Below are 18082 nucleotides of genomic sequence, written 5' to 3'. Positions count from 1 at the left end.
GCTTATGTTGGAACCTATCCCAGCTGTGTCTCGGGCGAGACATGGGGTGCACCCTGGACTGGTGGCAGGCCAATCACAGGGCACATATAGACAAACAACCATTCACACTCACATTCATACCTATGGACAATTTGGAGTGGCCTCTGAAGCTAACACGCATGTTTTGGGGAATGTGGGATGACACCGGAATACCCGGAGAAAATGTATGTGAGGAGGAAAGATGAAGAGGACCGACAAGCCAAATATAAACCTGTAGAGTGAGCATCAATTCATGTACACCAGCATATTAAATTATTCATTCATTCATTTTCTACCGCTTATCCTGACGAGGGTCACGGGGGTGCTGGACCTATCCCAGCTGTCCTTTGGGTGAGAGGTGGGGTACACCCTGGACTGTTGGCCACGCATGCACGCATGCACAGAGATGGCTAAGGGTGGAATTGAACTCGGGTCTTCTTGCGTGAGGCCTGTGCGCTAACCACTCGCTGCCGTGCAGCCTCATATATTCAACGTATTAGTAGTGTATTTTCTTGACATTACCGTTGAAATTGTATTAACAGGGATATAAATACAACAGTTGTGGGAGTTGGAGTTGTAATTGAAAGATTTGTGCACTGAATATAAAATATTTTAAAATATAAATATTTCAAAATAATATTAAAATAATAATATAATATTAAATAATATTAAAATAGGATTTTAAAATAAAAATATACTTTTGTCATTTCTTTATTTGTTTTGGATTTAATTGTGTTGGACTATTATTATTATTATGAGTACATTATATGATAACATATACCACATCACTGATAGTATTTGTAGTTTAAATAGTGAAAATCAATGTAATGAAATGACGGTGGGTTGTGGGAGGGGCCACAGCGTGGGTTGCCTAATGCATCATTGAAGCAGAACTGCCTCTGTTGTATTTATTATATTTGTAGTTGTTTTTATTTAACACTAATTCAATCTCGTTTTAAAAAAAATAAACTAACAATCTTTTTACAGGTTGCATATTATTTTTCATTCATTTATTTATCATAGAACGTTTCGTTGAGGATGAGTGTGTGGTCTTAATGGCTTCCAAAGACAAGGGGGAGGGGTGGATTTTGCCGATCCAGTATGAATAGCGCCGATCCCGGTAATTGGACCTATACCTTAGCAGTATCTGATATCAATTTCGACTTGATATCGATCTATAAAATATCATCATATTCAATATCGTCATCTGTATCTCCTGGTTGGCTAATCAACCAACGCATGCGCAACCAGATCAATCAGCGAGTTCACTCCTTCCTTGCGACTGAGGTAAGTAGACGCATCCAATTATGCTCTCTAAATTAAGAGTACTGTTGTTTTTGTTGCTTGCCAATTGTAGTTGATGGACAAATATGAAGCTAGATATGAACGTTGATAGATGTAGAAAGTAGTATGTTTGTTTGTCTTGGTGATCTCTTTTGCTGAAGTTCAGTGCCACACCCAACTTGCAATTGATTGATTGGACCTGTTGGTTGTACAGCTAAAATACACCCTTGGTGAAAGCACAGAAATACATACATTTACTTTAAGAATATTTCTATCATGTTTTAAAAGTTCTTTTAGCTGTTGTTTAATAGCTGCTGTCTGCATGTTTTAAGCTAGCTTGATCCATGGTCCTATGTGTGCATGATTAATGTGATGATTGATGCTTTTTGCCAGCAATAATGCTCTCTTTACCTTTAAACGTTAAAATAATACAATATATTTAAAAGATGTTTTTACTAGAACGTTTTAATAGTGTGGATTGCTTATGGATGCAAAATAAGCTATGTGCATGTTTAAGCTAGCTTGGTCCATGCGGTCCTATGTGTGCATGATTAATGTGACGATTGATGCTTTTTGCCAGCAATAATGTTCTCTTTGGCTTTAAACGTTAAAATTGTACAACATATTTAAAAGATGTTTTTTTTCTAACATGTTTTTGTAGTTTGGATTGCTTATGGATGCAAAATAAGTTATGTGCATGTGCTTGGTGGTATCATGTGCTCACACTGTAGGAAAGCTTGATGCCATTAGCTGCTGCTAATGCTCTTGTTGCCTTTTAAAAGTAAAAATGAGAAAACATATACTAAAGAGAGGGGTTCTTTGCATGTGTATGTCGTGTGGGTTGCTTATGGAGCATGCTAGCTGCAGGTGCTGTAGTCCCATGTGCTGTTCAAATTGGAAGTGACGTTTTGAGAACGATTTGCAATTGTATTGCAACACATTGATGCTATATTGATAGGATAAGATATGCCATTATTCATCCCTCAGTGGGGAAATTAGCTAATTTGAAATTTGCTATTGTACTGATCAGCAGAGGTCTCGGGGTTGTTTAGCAAATATTAATCCTGATTTGTTTACTGAAGTAAAATATTTTCTATTCTTTCCAGCATCTCCCTGAGAATTGCACATTGCGAGATTTGGAAATCTGTTGACAGCTGAAGGCGACTGAAAGCATCATCATCAGCCCTACCACCATTAGCTAATCACTACATTCATATCTATACACCAGAGAAGACATCAGTGCATAAACAACACATACCATATATTGCTAAACTAGAGTCACTGAAAACACTACACACCATCCATCCACGCACGCGCACACACACACACACACACACACACACACACACACACGGGGAAAAAGTACTGTCCTAGTACTTTGCAGTGTACTACTGCTCTATTTTCAACATTAAAGTGTTGGGAAGTGTTTTTGTGCTTTTGTCTTTGCTGTGAACAGGATGCCACGGAAGGGGAAGCGTTCCGAAGCAGCGAAGCGCCGATGGAGGAAGCTGGACCTTGCTGATCCACAGACGGGCCAGACCAGCGCACCCCAGCAGGTACTTTTCCTCTTATGACTGATTTCTTACTACAGTGTTGTAGCTGTACTAAATGATTAAAGAGAATATTCCTTTGGGACTAATATGTACTACATTGACATTGTTCACAGCCTGGGTCCCCACCCTCGACGACCAGCGATGGGACCATCCTGCAGTCTCCCACGAGGAAGGTATTGGTTTCACTTTTCATTTTGAAGATGAATTTGTCTTCATTGTCATAAACTTAAGATCCTCTAATGTGTAATCAGAGAGCCAGGTTCCAGACCTCCCCTCTGGCCGACCAGCCCCGTGCAGTGGATGCCTGCTCCGCCACTTCTTCTGTGGTTGCCCAGGTAAGAATTTCGTCAGCTTTTTGGAAAATGTGTGGGATAATTGTCATTCGTGCTGCACCTAAAGTTTTGTGGATATTCAGTGACTGGTCATGTTATGTTTGAATAGAAATCTGAATATAACAGATAAATTGCTGGTGTTGACATGTAAGACGTGTATGTTACTGTATAGACATACTGTAGTTGCTGACTGATTTTGCCAAAGATATATTGGTACAGTTTGGTTTTACTCGTACTCATGTTTTTTAAATGTTTGTGCTACTTCCGTAGGAGTCTCTGGCCAGACACCAGCCTCCGAGACACGGTCAGCCCTCCTGTGACTTGAATACACATTTTTTTATTGTTTTAATGTCTATTTTCTTTCACTGTTTAAAATGTAGTCTGTAGTCTCGTACTGTGCAAAACATTGCTACGGTATCTAATTTGTTTAAGGTTGGAGGATTTACCTTTTTAATTGTGTCTGTGATTGTGATTAGTCCGAGGCACTGGGCGGCGCCACACCGTGCGGAAATGGCCAGTTTCTGCAGTGACTGGGAAGAACCACAAGCTGGTCATTCCAGCCGTGGCTCAGGGCAAGCGGGTATGTCGAACGTCTGAATACAAGAATACATTGAAGACCGACATTGAATATGCCCTCATGTATGTTTGTAGTTTGTCCTGATCGTTGGAGACTCCCATCTGCGAGCCATTGCAGATGGATTTGTGAAGATGCCGGAGGGACCCTTGTCTTTTGGAGTGATGTCCACCCCGGGTGCCACGGCGGCTCAGTTGTGGGCTGAGGTGCAGAATGCAGTTCTGTCTCGGTCTCCCGAGGCAGTCTGTGTTTTGGCACCCAGCAACAACTTGGGTCGTCCCGTTGGCGAGGCAGCCACTGACTTCGGGCAGCTCCTGACCGCCATCTGCAGCCGCTGGCCTAACGTAAATACCTTGTGATCTATATCCTTGTTGCAAATAATGATTTACATGAAATGGAATTTATATTGTTATGATGATATGTTCATTTATTCAGGTCGTCGTCGTGGACTTTCCTCCACGTCTGAACGTCGTGGTGGCCCAGCAGGATCGTCTGCGCCGGGAGTACCATCGGGTGGCAGCTCGGATGGGTATGCAAATTGAAATAAAGGCATACTGTTATCAATGCTTAACATAAGTTGGGAAACCTCAATGATGTGAAATGCCAGTGTCATTTCATTGACTTGACCTGGTAAACAAAAGTTTATAGAAACTAATAAGGGATTTGTTTTTTCCTTTCTGTACCGCAGGTATTCCTTACCTATCCTCAGCTGACCACTTCCCGCTGTCACGCCTTGAGATGTGGTGTAGGGATGGCGTAAGTGGATGATGTCCTACAGTAAGGATATGGACAAGTAGAATATTTCCAGGTTTACTAATCATTTTGGGTTATGTGTGGCAGGTACACCTCAGTGACAGCGATGGGATGCCTGTGCTTGCCAGGTTGCTGTGGGTTGCTGCCCGCCGTCAGCTGGAGAGTACCGCACCTGCCCCACCCCCTCCACCTCCACCACCAGCCCCTCCTACGACGTCGCCGTCGGGCGAGGTACTTTTGGGTTGCACCTTCATTCACACTACATTTTAATCACAATCACATTAGGGCTGGGTTAAATGATTATTTTTGTAATCTGTTTAATTTAGAAAATAGTTTTTCGATGCATCGATTTGATTTTTTTGTTTAATTTGACATATATATAGCAATTAAAGCTAATTTATCTCCATGAATCAAACAAATATATTATTAACAAGTTCAAAATGAATTATTTTGAACAATACAACAAAGTACACAATGGAATCTGAAAACAACAAAAGTAATAAACTTTTATGTAGCCTAAGGACGGTCAAGAAAACAGCCTGCGAGCTGACTTCTGCCCTGCCGCCATATCTGAAAGTATCAAACATGAAGTGTGCAGGGCGAAGTGTAACGTGTGACCATTTCGAGCTTAAAAATGACTGTTCATTGCAAATACTGCGACACAATTTCCAAGTATAATTCAACAACCAAAAGTAACTGCCACTACGTACGCTTCTGCAATGAAGCAATCTCATCCTTTGTTCTTTGATTAAATACTATTAGTGAATAATATGATTTATTTTGTTTAAAAGAGGCAAAATGTAGGCTATTTTGTTTGAGAATAGACTCTGAGAATTGAGAATCGGCTCTTATTTTAAGTCTCAACGCCTCCGCATAGAGGCCTATTCCTATAGTTTAACAGTTGCACATTTAAATTGTAAATCGCACCAAACGTGGATTAAAGTTCTCCTTAAATTATTATTTATGATTATTTTTTGTGTCGACGTCATCGATGATGTTGACGCGTTGTCCCAGCCCTAAAACACATGCATGTGACTCATTGTGTTGGTTTATCAAACCTATGTGTCGCAAATAATTTTTGCCTGTGTTCCCCATCAGCCCCATCGTCCTTGGTCGTCACTGTTCCAGAAGGTACTTTCAAAAAGGCATCTCCATGTGTAATGCATGCCACATCATGATTGACTTTTCTGTGCCCCATCAGCTGGAGACGACTGCACCACCGGCGCCTTCTCTTCAGACGTCCCCACCAACGCGAGTGTTCCTGCCGGAAGTGGTTGTGAAGGGTGAGGTCACCGTGCAGCATCCTTCCAACCCTTTTGACTGGACACTCATTGGCAGCACAGAGGGGGTAAAAAAGAAAACGTTGAAAAATGGACAAGAATATGTATGTAGCCATAATGTGACTTATTGCAACAGAGGAGTCGGCGTGTCAAGTCCAAGGTGCCCCGTGACTCCAGCAAAGGGATGTGCAAGCAGCAGGTTTGTCACAGTTGATGGAGACGAGCATGGATGTTAGAATGGTGATAGTTTCAAGTCTTAGTATATGTATTTTGGTACTTTTTGACAGGAGGACCTGTTGCAGTGCAACATCCCTGTGAACCCTGTGTGGTTCAGCCCGCCCATGCTGGTTGCAATGGACAAGCTGGCTCCATCGCATCTTCCAAGCCCTGAGACCTCCACAGTTATCCCTAAGGGCAAGAAGGTACTTTAGCAACTTCATAGAAAGTATGTTATTCACAAATACATCTAAATCTTGTAAGTGCAGCACTTTCTTTTTTGTAAAAGCTATGCATGTGAAATATTTCCTTTTTTTCTGTGCCACGTCAGGCGGTGACTGCAGAGTGCCAACGGCTTCGTCCAGCCTCCAAGAGGAGAGTGGGAGAGCTGCAGGTTTGTAGTCCATGTACAGTCATCCCTTGTTCATCTTGGTTCATTGGTTCCACACAGGACCGTGATAAGCAACTTTCTGCAAAGATTGTTTAGGAAAATATAATAATTGGGCAAGAAGTATGCATATATGCTATGCATATATTCTATGCATATTTAACCCTGTCATAGTGGCTGCACGATGGATGAGTGTGTCTCTGTGTGGAGTTTGCATGTTCTCCCCGTGCACGTGTGGGTTTTTTCTTCCTCCCCCATTCCAAAAACATGCTAGGTTAATTGGCCACTCCAAATTGTCCATAGGTATGAATGTGAGTGTGAATGGTTGTTTGTCTATATGTGCCCTGTGATTGGCTGGCCACCAGTCCAGGGTGTACCCCGACAGCTGGGATAGGCCCAGCATCTCCACGATCCTCATGAGGATAAGTGCTAGAAAACAAATGAATGAATGAAATATGTCATCGGAGAAAAATAAAATGTTGTTCTGGTTGTGAATGCGTGTGTGTGTGCATTGTTAGTAAAGTGGTGTGTGTACATTTTTAGATGGAGGCAACACCACCACCTTCCTCCACGCCACTACAGCACATTGTACAGGATGTGGCCAGCTGGGTAAAATGCACTTTTTTCTTATAGTATATGCAGTCTATATTTATTGGTGTAGAAAAATGGCGTGACAGAAATATGTGTGTGTGTAGATGGAGGAAACACCACATCGTGTGGAGCTGCCTTCCACCCCAACACCACCTTGCAGTCCCGGGCCAGTGGTCGTCACAGAGGAGACGTGTGCGCCATCCTCCACACCACCACAGCACACTGTCATGGATGGGACCAGCTGGGTAAAACAAACATTTTCTATGTTTATCATATACACATGCTATATTTGTTACTATATTAAAGGTGGTATTTTGTTGGTTTTGTGTGCCATTTTTAAGTTAGTTTTGCCTTCTCATTTAGACTGAGGCGAAGGCGACACTGCATACTGTAGAGCTGCCGTCAACACCATCACCGCCTTGTAGTCCAGAGGCAGTGGTTCAGAGAGACATTTGTGCAAAGTCCTCAATGCCACTTCTGCACATTGTCATGGATGGGACCAGCCAGGTAATTTTATCACTGGAAATGTATACGCCTACTAGATCTACTGTAAAGTTGCATTGATAAAACAAGGCTAATGTAAGCTTTTCTCTGGTAAAAACTAACCTGATTACCACAAATGTATGTTAACACGACAAATACTACATTTCAGGATTGTGGCACAGAATCTGGTTGACGCATTCGTACCGTCCAGGCCACTCACTCCCAGATGGATTTGAGGTATGACGATTGCACTCGCAATAATCAGTGCACGTGTATGGCACTGACGTTCTTGGCCTACCATGCTGAGGGGTTTCATTTTGATGCAGACGTTCTTGACAGAGTTCTTGAAAATGGAGACTCACTCTATGCGTGGACAATATGTGGGCTAGGACTACGTTTAATCAGCAATCATTTAACCAAAGAGGAAATGCCAAAGATAGTTCACACCGACAACAATGCTTACACAGTTGGAGCCGAAATTTGGTTTGGTGAGGGATCGCAGCAATTCCCTAGTAGATCCTTATTTGTTGCCACTTGCCAGACAACTTGAGTGCCTTTCACAAGATGTCACTCATGCTTTTCTGATTGTGGCTCCAGAGTGCTTTGCGGTTTTTCGTGATAGGTCAGGATGCTACGGTTTTTTTGATTCGCACAGTCGATCTTCAGTAGGTTTGCCAGACCCAAACGGAACTGCGATTATGATGACATTTTCTCACTTAGATGACTTAGTCAACCATGTGCATGAGCTCCTTTTGGATCGCAGCCCCGATGCAAACTACGAGTTGGTACCGGTTTCCTTTGGATTAGAACAGATACTAGCAAGTGACAGACAGGTGCCGTTGGATGTCGCAGTCATTTCAGAGCCCACCAAAGTAACAGACGCAGCAATAAGAGAATGCGTTGAGACAGATCAAGAGGAGCTGATAGTACCACCATGCGTCCATGTTCAAATAGATTTTTCCAAAGTGAGTAAAACGAGGCGACGGACCGCTATTAAAAGGGCACTCAAGTGCCAACAATGTACACCGTACAAAGCTTCAAAAGAACCCAGTCCCCGTCAAAAAAAACTTCTACAAATGAAGGTCAAGTATGTAACAGACAATAATTACCGCCAACTAAAATTAAACCGCTTTACCACGCGATACAGGTGTGATAGTGCCTTTAAGAATAAACAGAAGGCGCACGTTGCTGAAAAATACCATAGATGTCCGACGACCAAAAAGACTTTAATGTCAGCATATGTCAGGAAAAGGTATCAATCTGATCTGGCGTTTGTTGAACGACAGAAGCTGAATCTTAAGGAAATGTATCACCGGAACCCAGATTTTAAAATGAGAAAAAAAGTATATATCAGGCAAAGGTATCACCAGGATCCAGCTTTTCAGGCGAGACAAAAGTTATATCTATAGTGACATAGTGGCCGCCAGCTTGACAGGTAAATATGTTCACGTCTGTAACAACAGTTGTTCTGCCCCATGCACTGCCCCGCAAGAGAGAAAGCAGGAATGGATATGTCACACCTGTGACTCCCACCTTAGGAGATGTGCAATGCCACCTCTGGCAGTTGCAAATAAGTTGGATCTGGCACCCATTCCCCAAGAGCTGTCCGATTTAAATGTACTCGAGAGACAGCTGATAGCAAAAATTATACCTTTTGCAAAAATTGTAGCATTGCCCAAAGGACGGCAACGAGCTGTTCATGGCTCAGTAGTGTGCGTACCGTCGGAAATGGAAGCAGCAGTGAACTCACTACCTAGGCCACGTAGCGAAGCTCAACTGCTGCAGGTAAAGCTAAAGAGACGCCTTCGGTATAAAGGACATCAGCATTTTTATACAGTAAATATGGCGAATGTTATAGCCGGGCTCAGGACGCTGATACACACTCATCCACAGTACAGGGATGTGTGCATCAATGAGGGTGCAGCAGCTGAAAGTGTCCTTGAAGGGGAAGAGGAGCCATCCGCCCTGCCGTCATCATCCTTGCAGCAAGAGGCCAGCAATGCCCAAGCTACGCAGGCACAGCATGTTGAATGTGATCAGGAGGAACTTCGGCCGGGCCTCATGCTCGATACATGCATGCAGCCGCTTGACATTGCACAGGAAAGTCTTTCATTTGGGGATGGGATATTCAGCATTGCTCCTGCCCAACAAAACAAGCCTGTTGGATTTTTTGCTGTGCCGCAGCTGGAGGCCATGGCCTTTCCTGTTCTGTTCCCAACAGGAAAGAACACGATGGATGAGGAGAGGATCGTTAAAGTATCAACCAGTTCTTACTTCAACACCAGACTGTTTTCCGTGGATCCACGCTTTGCTGAAGATCAGGGCTACCTTTTCTTTGCCCAATTTGTTATTGAAACTTACATGGCCAATAACAGCATGTCGATTCAGTCGCGGAAAGGAAAACCTCACACTGCGGATGGGAGGAAAATTCTGAACCGGATGATCCAGGACAAGGCGGCGTTGGAGCGGCTCATACAGAACAGGGAAGTGACCAGATTTATGCAGCCACTCCGAGGAACACCAGCATACTGGGAGAAAGCTCACAGGGAGCTCCACGCAATGGCCAGGCAGTTGGGGAAGCCGACATTTTTTCTTACCTTTTCTGCGGCGGAAATGAGATGGCCTGAAGTCACTGCTGTGATAAAAGCGCAGCAAGGCCAACAGGAGGATCACTTTTCAGATCTGGACTGGAACGCTAAATGCGAGATTCTCCGCAGCAATCCAGTCACGGTCATGCGCATGTTTGAGAAAAGGGTAGATGCTCTCTTAGAGCTTATTCTGTCTCCTGCGCAGCCCATCGGCCCAGTCGAGGACTACTTTTACCGTGTTGAGTTTCAAGCACGAGGAAGTCCTCATATTCACATGGTGGTGTGGATAAAGGATGCACCGGTGATCGAGGAACCAGATCCCATCTACTGTGGCGAAGTGGTCGAATTCATCGACCGTTATATCACCTGCCACATCCCCGATCAAACCCAGGATCCGGAACTCCATGAAGTGGTTACGAGTGTTCAAACTCACAGCCGCAGTCACACCAAATCTTGCCGAAAAGGAAATGTCTCCTGTCGCTTTGGATTCCCTAAACTGCCCATGGATGTCACCACAATTACCTTTCCCTTTGAGGACCCGACCAGTGATGACGAAGAGGAAAACGATGACCCCAAGAAGAAGAGACGGAAGGAGGAAGACGCCCATGCCAAAAGGACCAAGTTGGCGAAGAAACAGAGGGAGTCCAAGGAAAAGCTAAAACAGGTTAGAGAGCGTCTTATGGACACACAGCTTCCAGAGGATTTGACGGACCTTCTCAATTCGTGCCAGCTGACCCTGGGCCGGTATAAGCACTATGTTGAGAACCTCAGTACTGGGATGGCTGTCCACTTGAAGCGTACACCGCAAGAAAGTTGGACTAATGCCTACAACCCCCATCTGCTGCGTGCGTGGAACGCCAACATGGACATCCAGTATATTCTGGATGATATCAGCTGCATCATGTACATGATGTCTTACATCTCCAAGCCGGAGCACGAGATGACAGAGTTCCTCAAATCTGTCATCAAGGACGTGCAAAAGTCTGACGTCAACCAGAAGGAGGAGATGCAAAAGATCATGCAGGCGTATTCAAAGCACAGAGAGGTAAGTGCTCAGGAAGCAGTGGCACGAACATGCAGTTTGCCCCTGAAGAAGTCCTCACGCAATGTGGTGTTCCTCCAAACCGACGAGGACGGTTTCCGAATGAGTCTGCCCATGAGTCGGCTTATGACCATGCACCCAGATTCAGCTGAAGTGTGGATGTCAAGTTTGCCGGAAAAGTACGCCAACAGACCACGTACGCAGGCGTTTGAGTCTCTGTGTCTGGCAGAGTTTGCGTCTGATTACCGGGTGGTCTACGGACACGAGAGAGAAGGGCCAAATGTCATTCCCCTTTTGAACGACATGGGTTGCATTCAGAAGAGGACCAGGGGAAAACCTGCCGTCATAAGATACACGCGGTTTTCCATGACAAAGTTTCCTGAAAAATATTTCAGGGCCCTTCTCAAACTCTACTTGCCCCACAGGACGGACCGCGAGTTGACCAGCGACTCCCACCCAACTTATGAGTCATTCTACCTGGACGGATGGTCAAGGCTAGGTCCGGCAAAGGCCATTGTTGATGAGAAAATGAAGCGGTTTGAGGGCCAAGCGAAGAAACTGGACAAGGCTTTGGAGCGACTCCAACAGGAAGGTCCAGCTGTTAATGCGTGGAACTCTTTTGCGCCAGAGGTGGAAGCAGAGCGCCTGGAATGTCTTGCTGCGCTAAAGACCATGATGCCAAACGCAGCGGACGAGCGGGATGAGCAGGATGACGTTCCTGCCTATCAGGCTGACCTTTCCGGCGCCCCAGCACTGCCGGCCTTTGAAGCACCCCAGTTGAGTCCGGACTTTGTGAGGAGGATGTACCGCAGTCTTAACATCATGCAGGCTTCCGTCTTCTATGCCGTACGCGACTGGTGTTTGCAGCGCGTTTCTGATCGCGACGTTGAGCCCTTTCATTATTTCATCTCAGGGGGAGCTGGATGTGGCAAGTCACATGTCATCAAGTGCATTTACCAGGAGGCCACCAAGATTTTTCGGCAGCTTCCCGGCATTCGTACCGATGCGGATTTGTCTCAGCCCACGGTTCTGTTGACGTCATTTACCGGCACAGCTGCGTTCAACATTTCTGGGAAAACCCTTCACTCGGTCTTGAAGCTCCCAAGAAGTTTGAGGCCTCCATATCAAGGACTCGGCAACGCACTGGACACCTTGCGGGTGAGTCTTTCCAACGTGCAGATTTTAATCATTGATGAAATATCAATGGTCTCCAAGGATCTTTTTGCGTATGTCCACTGGCGGTTCCAGCAAGTCAAGGGCAACCGGAAGACCTTTGGAGGGATCTCTGTGCTTGTAGTTGGGGACTTTTACCAGCTGCCACCTCTTGGAAGGGCCAAACCCCTCTGTGTGTATGAGGATAATGTCCTTGACCTCTGGACCAACTTTCAGTTGGTCCGACTTACGGAGATCATGCGACAGAAGGAGGACCTGACCTTTGCCCAGCTTTTGAACAGGGTAAGGGAAAAGAGGAAGGAGGAGCCCTTGTATGAAAGTGACCGGGCTTTACTGCAGCAGGCTACTGTCGAAACATCGCAGTGTCACACCAGTACGCTCCACATTTTTGCAACCAATAAGGAGTTTGACGAACACAACCGTGCAACTGTGGCAGCTTTGAAACTGAATGTGGTCGATATTCCGGCAGAAAACTACAGAAAAGACCCCCGGACCGGACAATTGGTCATCGTGTCCAACATGATAACCGGGAGGAAAAGAGATCTGCCCGACAACCTGCAAGCCGCTGTAGGAGCGCGAGTCATGATCATCCGGAACTTGGACATTGAGGATGGTCTCGTGAACGGCACCTTCGGGACCATCATGAACATTGTCCGTGGACCACAGGCCGCTGTTACTTTTCTTGGCATTTCTTTGGACAATCCTGGAGCAGGCCTGAAATTTCGGAAGAAACTTCAGGGACCCGGGGACGATTTGGCCTACATTGAAAAGTCAGAGGAAAGTTTAAGCATCAAAGGACTGGTGAGGCGGCAATTCCCGGCAAAACTGGCCTTTGGATGCACGGCGCACAAAGTGCAAGGCATGACACTATCTTCTGCAGTCGTATCCCTGAAGCGTGTGTTTGAACCTGGAATGGCCTACGTCGCTCTAAGTCGCACGACCTCGCTCCAGGGACTGAAGATCATGGACTTGGATGAGAAGAAAATATATGCTGATCCCAACATTGCTTTGGCCATGGACAGCATGTTGCACGCTTCTTTCCTGTCTGTCAGACCGCTGTTGCACTTTGCACAAGGGCCTTCTCCGACTTTGAAGATTGTCCACCACAACACAGAGGGCCTCGCGTGTCACATGGAGGACATCAAATCTCATCATGAGCTGAGACTGGCTGATGTGCTTTGTTTGACGGAAACGCATTTGTCTGGTTCCATCTCGCCGCACTTGCAGCTGGAGGGCTACGCTGTTTTTGTACGGAACAGACGTGTTTCCTACTTAAACAGGCCAGACATGGCTTCGAAAGAGGGAGGCGGAGTTGCAGCCTACTGTCGGAGGGAACTTCAAGGCCAGCCACTTCGGTTTGTCCAGAATGTGCCAGACCTTGAATTCTTGGTGGTTAAAGTCGTGGTGCCGATCACGGCTGTGGTGGCGACTGTTTATCGACCACCGAACTTGAGTCTGGGCACATTTCTACCTAATTTGACAAACCTCTTGGACACCTTGGCAATGATGGAAAGCCACCCCATTGTGTACAGTGAAGAAAATAAGTATTTGAACACCCTGCTATTTTGCTATTTCTCCCACTTAGAAATCATGGAGGGGTCTGAAATTTTCATCGTAGGTGCATGTCCACTGTGAGAGAGATAAACTAAAAAGAAAAATCCAGAAATCACAATGCATGATTTTTTAACAATTTATTTGTGTGATACAGCTGCAAATAAGTATTTGAACACCTGTGTATCATCTAGAATTCTGACCCTGAAAGACCTGTTAGTCTGCCCATTAGAAGTCCACCTGCACTCCATGTATCATCCTGAATCAGATGCACCTGTTTGAGGTCGTTAGCTGCATAAAGACACCTGTCCACCCCATACAATCAGTAAGACTTTAACTTGTAACATGGCAAAGACACCAGAGACAAAATTGTACACCTCCACAAGGCTGGAAAGGGCTACGGAGCAATTACCAAGCAGCTTGGTGAAAAAAGGTCCACTGTTGGAGCTATCATTAGAAAATGGAAGAAGCTAAACATGACGGTCAATCTCAATCGGAGTGGAGCCCCATGCAAGATATCACCTCGTGGGGTCTCAATGATTCTAAGAAAGGTGAGGAATCAGCCCAGAACTACACGACAGGACTTGGTCAATGACCTGAAAAGAGCTGGGACCACCGTTTCCAAGGTTACTGTAGGTAATACACTAAGACGTCATGATGTGAAATCATGCATGGCACGAAAGGTTCCCCTGCTTAAACCAGCACATGTCAAGGCCCGTCTTAAGTTTGCATATGACCATTTGGATGATACAGAGGAGTCATGGGAGAAAGTTTTATGGTCAGATGAGACCAAAATAGAACTTTTTGGTCATAATTCCAATAAGCGTGTTTGGAGGAAGAAGAATGAAGAGTACAATCCGAAGAACACCATCCCTACTGTGAAGCATGGTGGTGGTAGCATCATGCTTTGGGGGTGTTTTTCTGCACATGGGACAGGACGAGTGCACTGCATTAAAGAGAGGATGACTGGGGCCGTGTATTGTGAGATTTTGGGGAACAACCTCCTTCCCTCTGTCAGAGCATTGAAGATGGGTCGTGGCTGGGTCTTCCAACACGACAACGACCCGAAGCACACAGCCAGGAAAACCAAGGAGTGGCTCCGTAAGAAGCATATCAAGGTTCTAGCATGGCCCAGCCAGTCTCCAGACCTGAACCCAATCGAAAATCTTTGGAGGGAGCTCAAACTCCGTGTTTCTCAGCGACAGCCCAGAAACCTGACTGATCTAGAGAAGATCTGTGTGGAGGAGTGGGCCAAGATCCCTCCTGCAGTGTGTGCAAACCTGGTGAAAAACTACAGGAAACGTTTGACCTCTGTAATAGCAAACAAAGGCTACTGTACCAAATATTAACATTCATTTTCTCAGGTGTTCAAATACTTATTAGCAGCTGTATCACACAAATAAATTGTTAAAAAATCATGCATTGTGATTTCTGGATTTTTCTTTTTAGTTTATCTCTCTCACAGTGGACATGCACCTACGATGAAAATTTCAGACCCCTCCATGATTTCTAAGTGGGAGAAATAGCAAAATAGCAGGGTGTTCAAATACTTATTTTCTTCACTGTATATTGTGTATATACAGTATCTATATGACAGTTACTGATTTATTTGACTAACTTGTCTCTCTTTCTCTCCCCTGTAGTAGGCACTGCTGCACAAAGAGCTGAGAACAGCAAAGCTCAAAGATTTGTAATAGTGGCAGTACATTTTACACAATATATAACATCTATAAAGTGTATATGTATATGACAGTTACTGATAACATTTGACTAACTTGTCTGACTTTCTCTCCCCTGTAGTAGGCGCTGCTGCGTGAAAAGCTGAGAAAAGCAAAGCTCATAGATTTGTAGTAGTCGCAGTACTTTTCCGCAATATGTCACGTGGAGTCTATATATTGGGGATGCTCAGCATATGAATATCCCAGCTGACTTCCTGCTTCCCAGCTTCCTGTGTGGATAAAAAGCTGATACTGTCAGATTTGTGATTTGTGTGTTTTACAGCTACAGAGGAGAACAGGTTCAACTCGCATTCTGATACCAACTGCAGGACATGACAGAAAAGGTGTGTTGACAGTTTGTTTTATGAATTGACAATTAAGAATTCAGTCTTGATACAATTTTTACTGGGTTTTTGTGTGTGTGTCTGTTTAGGGAAAGGACAATCCTTTACACAAACATTTCCCGGATGTGTTAATACTTCCTGTCCCTGTTTTAATACGTAGTTACCTACCACATACATATGTTCACTATGCCTTTTTGTTCTCAAGCGTTTGCACCTTTATGTACAAAGACCATTATTATGCATAATCATGCTGTACCAAACATTTTTCTATTGTAACCTAAACGGTCGAGACAGACGGCTGCCCCACTGAGCCTGGGTTCTGTCCAAGGTTTCTTCCCAAGTGGGAGTTTTTCCTTGCCTCCGTTGCCAGGTGCTTGCTCATGTGGGTTTCTGTTGTTCATTTATGATAAACTTGAGGATAGACCAAACTAATAATGATAATAATAATGTGAACCAAAGTGCCTCAAGATCCCTTGTTTTGTTGTGAGTTTGTGCGATATAATGTCATTGAACGCTTCTTTTAATTACTGCTGTTTTTTTTTTTTCTGAAATATTTGATGTGCCTTTGGCCGCTGACCTAAACTGTTGAGTTACATACGGGACATGCCTTGCTACATGAAGTGTTTGTCATTGGTTTTATCTTTCTATATTACAGAATATTATACATCACAATACTGTTCATAACTGGTGTAATTGTTGACATTTTGACTTCAAGAATTTAAGGCTTTGTTGCATCTTTTTGTGGTTCCTTTTTAAATAAACTGTCAAATGATTTATTCAGAAATTGTCTGGTTTTATATATGAACTTAAGTACAGGTTTTGCTTCCATGGTCTTTTTAAACTGAAAAAAGTGCTAATATTCCGCTGCATTCCACCCATCTACTGCTTTTCCGAGGTTGGGTCAAGGGCAGCAGCCTCAGCAGGGAAACCCTGACTTTAGTCTCCTGGCTCCTTCATCCAGCTGCACATGCCTTGAAATCTACTGTTTGGTTCTATTTTGGCTCATGAGGCTTATGACAGTGAGTTGAGAAACCCCAACTTTGGAAACACCTGCTGATGTCAGGTCAAATGTATGAACACATTTAAGCTTTCACTTCCAATGTGATGCCACGAGATGCCTTTTACAAATAGTTTGTACAAAATAATTCCTGCGATATACAATGCATAATGCTCGGCGGCGCCGCACGGCAGACACCGGGCCCGAGGTTCACAGCACAGGTGGCCAGTCCATCAAAATTTCCGCGGGAATTTTCTAGTTATGGACTGGCCCAGTAGCCAGCCCATAGACTGCTACTTGCAGTAGCAGTCTATGAGCCAGCCCATATTGTTATTGCTGTTTAGTTATTATTATTCCGTATATCTTAATCTTCCCTTTTTTGCGCGCGTAATGCGGCCAAAACCGCAAGAAGGACCCCCACACATGTTACACCGCCGGAATCGTGGCGCTCGGGACTACAGCGGTATTTAGTTTTTGGAACATTTTGTGTAACCATGGCGACGCTATTAACCGAAACGTTAAAAAATGGGCCACTAGATTAGGTATACCCTTTCTATTTTTAGAACAGCACAAGGCAGAGAAAAAAACGAGAATCTACACATTTTTCACAGCCTTGTAGCTCAGCCATACTGCCACGTAGAAACGTGATTAACGGCTCATTTTTGAGATAGTTTTATCGTAGGATGTTTAGTTTTCGCTCTATCTTCGTCAGAAGGAGGTGTGCGCTTCGCCAGCGTCTCCCACTCTGACTCCACTGTGGCAGGGGAGACGAAAAGAAAACTTTTTGGCTTTGCAAACAACTCCTCTTCCTGGCCACACCGTTTTAGCCAGCTTGATTTAATTTGGTGAAAACGTAGGAAATCTTGTCCCCTTTCCAAAAATGTCACTCTTATGTCTGAGAGATGTACGGATTGCCTTCTGGGCCCTCAGAAGCGAGAAGAGCGCCGGCATGTCTCCCATTCACTCCCATGTTAAAGACGCCGTCTTTTCTTTCTCCAAATCTTTAATTTTCTGTGTTTTCAACTCATCATCGTGCGGTCATTTCTCAACCGATATGCAAAACGAGCAGATCTATGCAAAGCCCCGACCCTCGGGCCGCTCACGGTCGTCTCGTGGTGTCCATATCTCGAATCGTTTGGCCGTAAGAAGCTTCTGTTCGACATGAGCGATTCAGCCCTCTGTGCTCATTCACTGCCA

General features: G+C 44.6%; 1 protein-coding gene across 1 annotated transcript; it reads left to right on the top strand.

Moving 5' to 3' along the window:
- Window positions 1-1015: 1015 nt before the first annotated feature.
- LOC131140695 (uncharacterized) lies at window positions 1016-16683 on the top strand. Its single transcript, XM_078793423.1, has 21 exons — window positions 1016-1305; window positions 2409-2858; window positions 2969-3028; window positions 3107-3190; window positions 3458-3491; window positions 3664-3767; window positions 3839-4105; window positions 4197-4290; window positions 4450-4517; window positions 4602-4745; window positions 5613-5645; window positions 5716-5862; window positions 5931-5993; window positions 6082-6216; window positions 6342-6404; window positions 6942-7007; window positions 7094-7234; window positions 7353-7496; window positions 7642-7709; window positions 15828-15888; window positions 15978-16683. Exons 2-19 carry the CDS (start codon window positions 2760-2762, stop codon window positions 7663-7665), a joined length of 1770 nt encoding a protein of 589 aa, XP_078649549.1. The 5' UTR covers window positions 1016-1305; window positions 2409-2759; the 3' UTR covers window positions 7666-7709; window positions 15828-15888; window positions 15978-16683.
- The last annotated feature ends 1399 nt before the right edge of the window (window positions 16684-18082 follow it).

Source organism: Doryrhamphus excisus, linkage group LG9 (genome assembly GCF_037039965.1).
Source record: "Doryrhamphus excisus strain RoL-2023G ecotype Guam linkage group LG9, RoL_Dexc_Guam_v1.1, whole genome shotgun sequence".
Classification (NCBI taxonomy): Eukaryota; Metazoa; Chordata; class Actinopteri; order Syngnathiformes; family Syngnathidae; genus Doryrhamphus; species Doryrhamphus excisus.
Note: the sequence above shows the minus strand (reverse complement) of the source record. Positions and strands in the feature narration are given on the sequence as shown.

Bases quoted from the DNA above. Each gene is read 5' to 3' on its own strand.
- LOC131140695 (XM_078793423.1), top strand. From the start codon at position 2,760: ATGCCACGGAAGGGGAAGCGTTCCGAAGCAGCGAAGCGCCGATGGAGG. The intron at 3,768-3,838 runs GTATGTCGAACG...GTATGTTTGTAG, and splicing joins CCGTGGCTCAGGGCAAGCGG to TTTGTCCTGATCGTTGGAGA. The intron at 4,291-4,449 runs GTATGCAAATTG...TCTGTACCGCAG, and splicing joins TCGGGTGGCAGCTCGGATGG to GTATTCCTTACCTATCCTCA.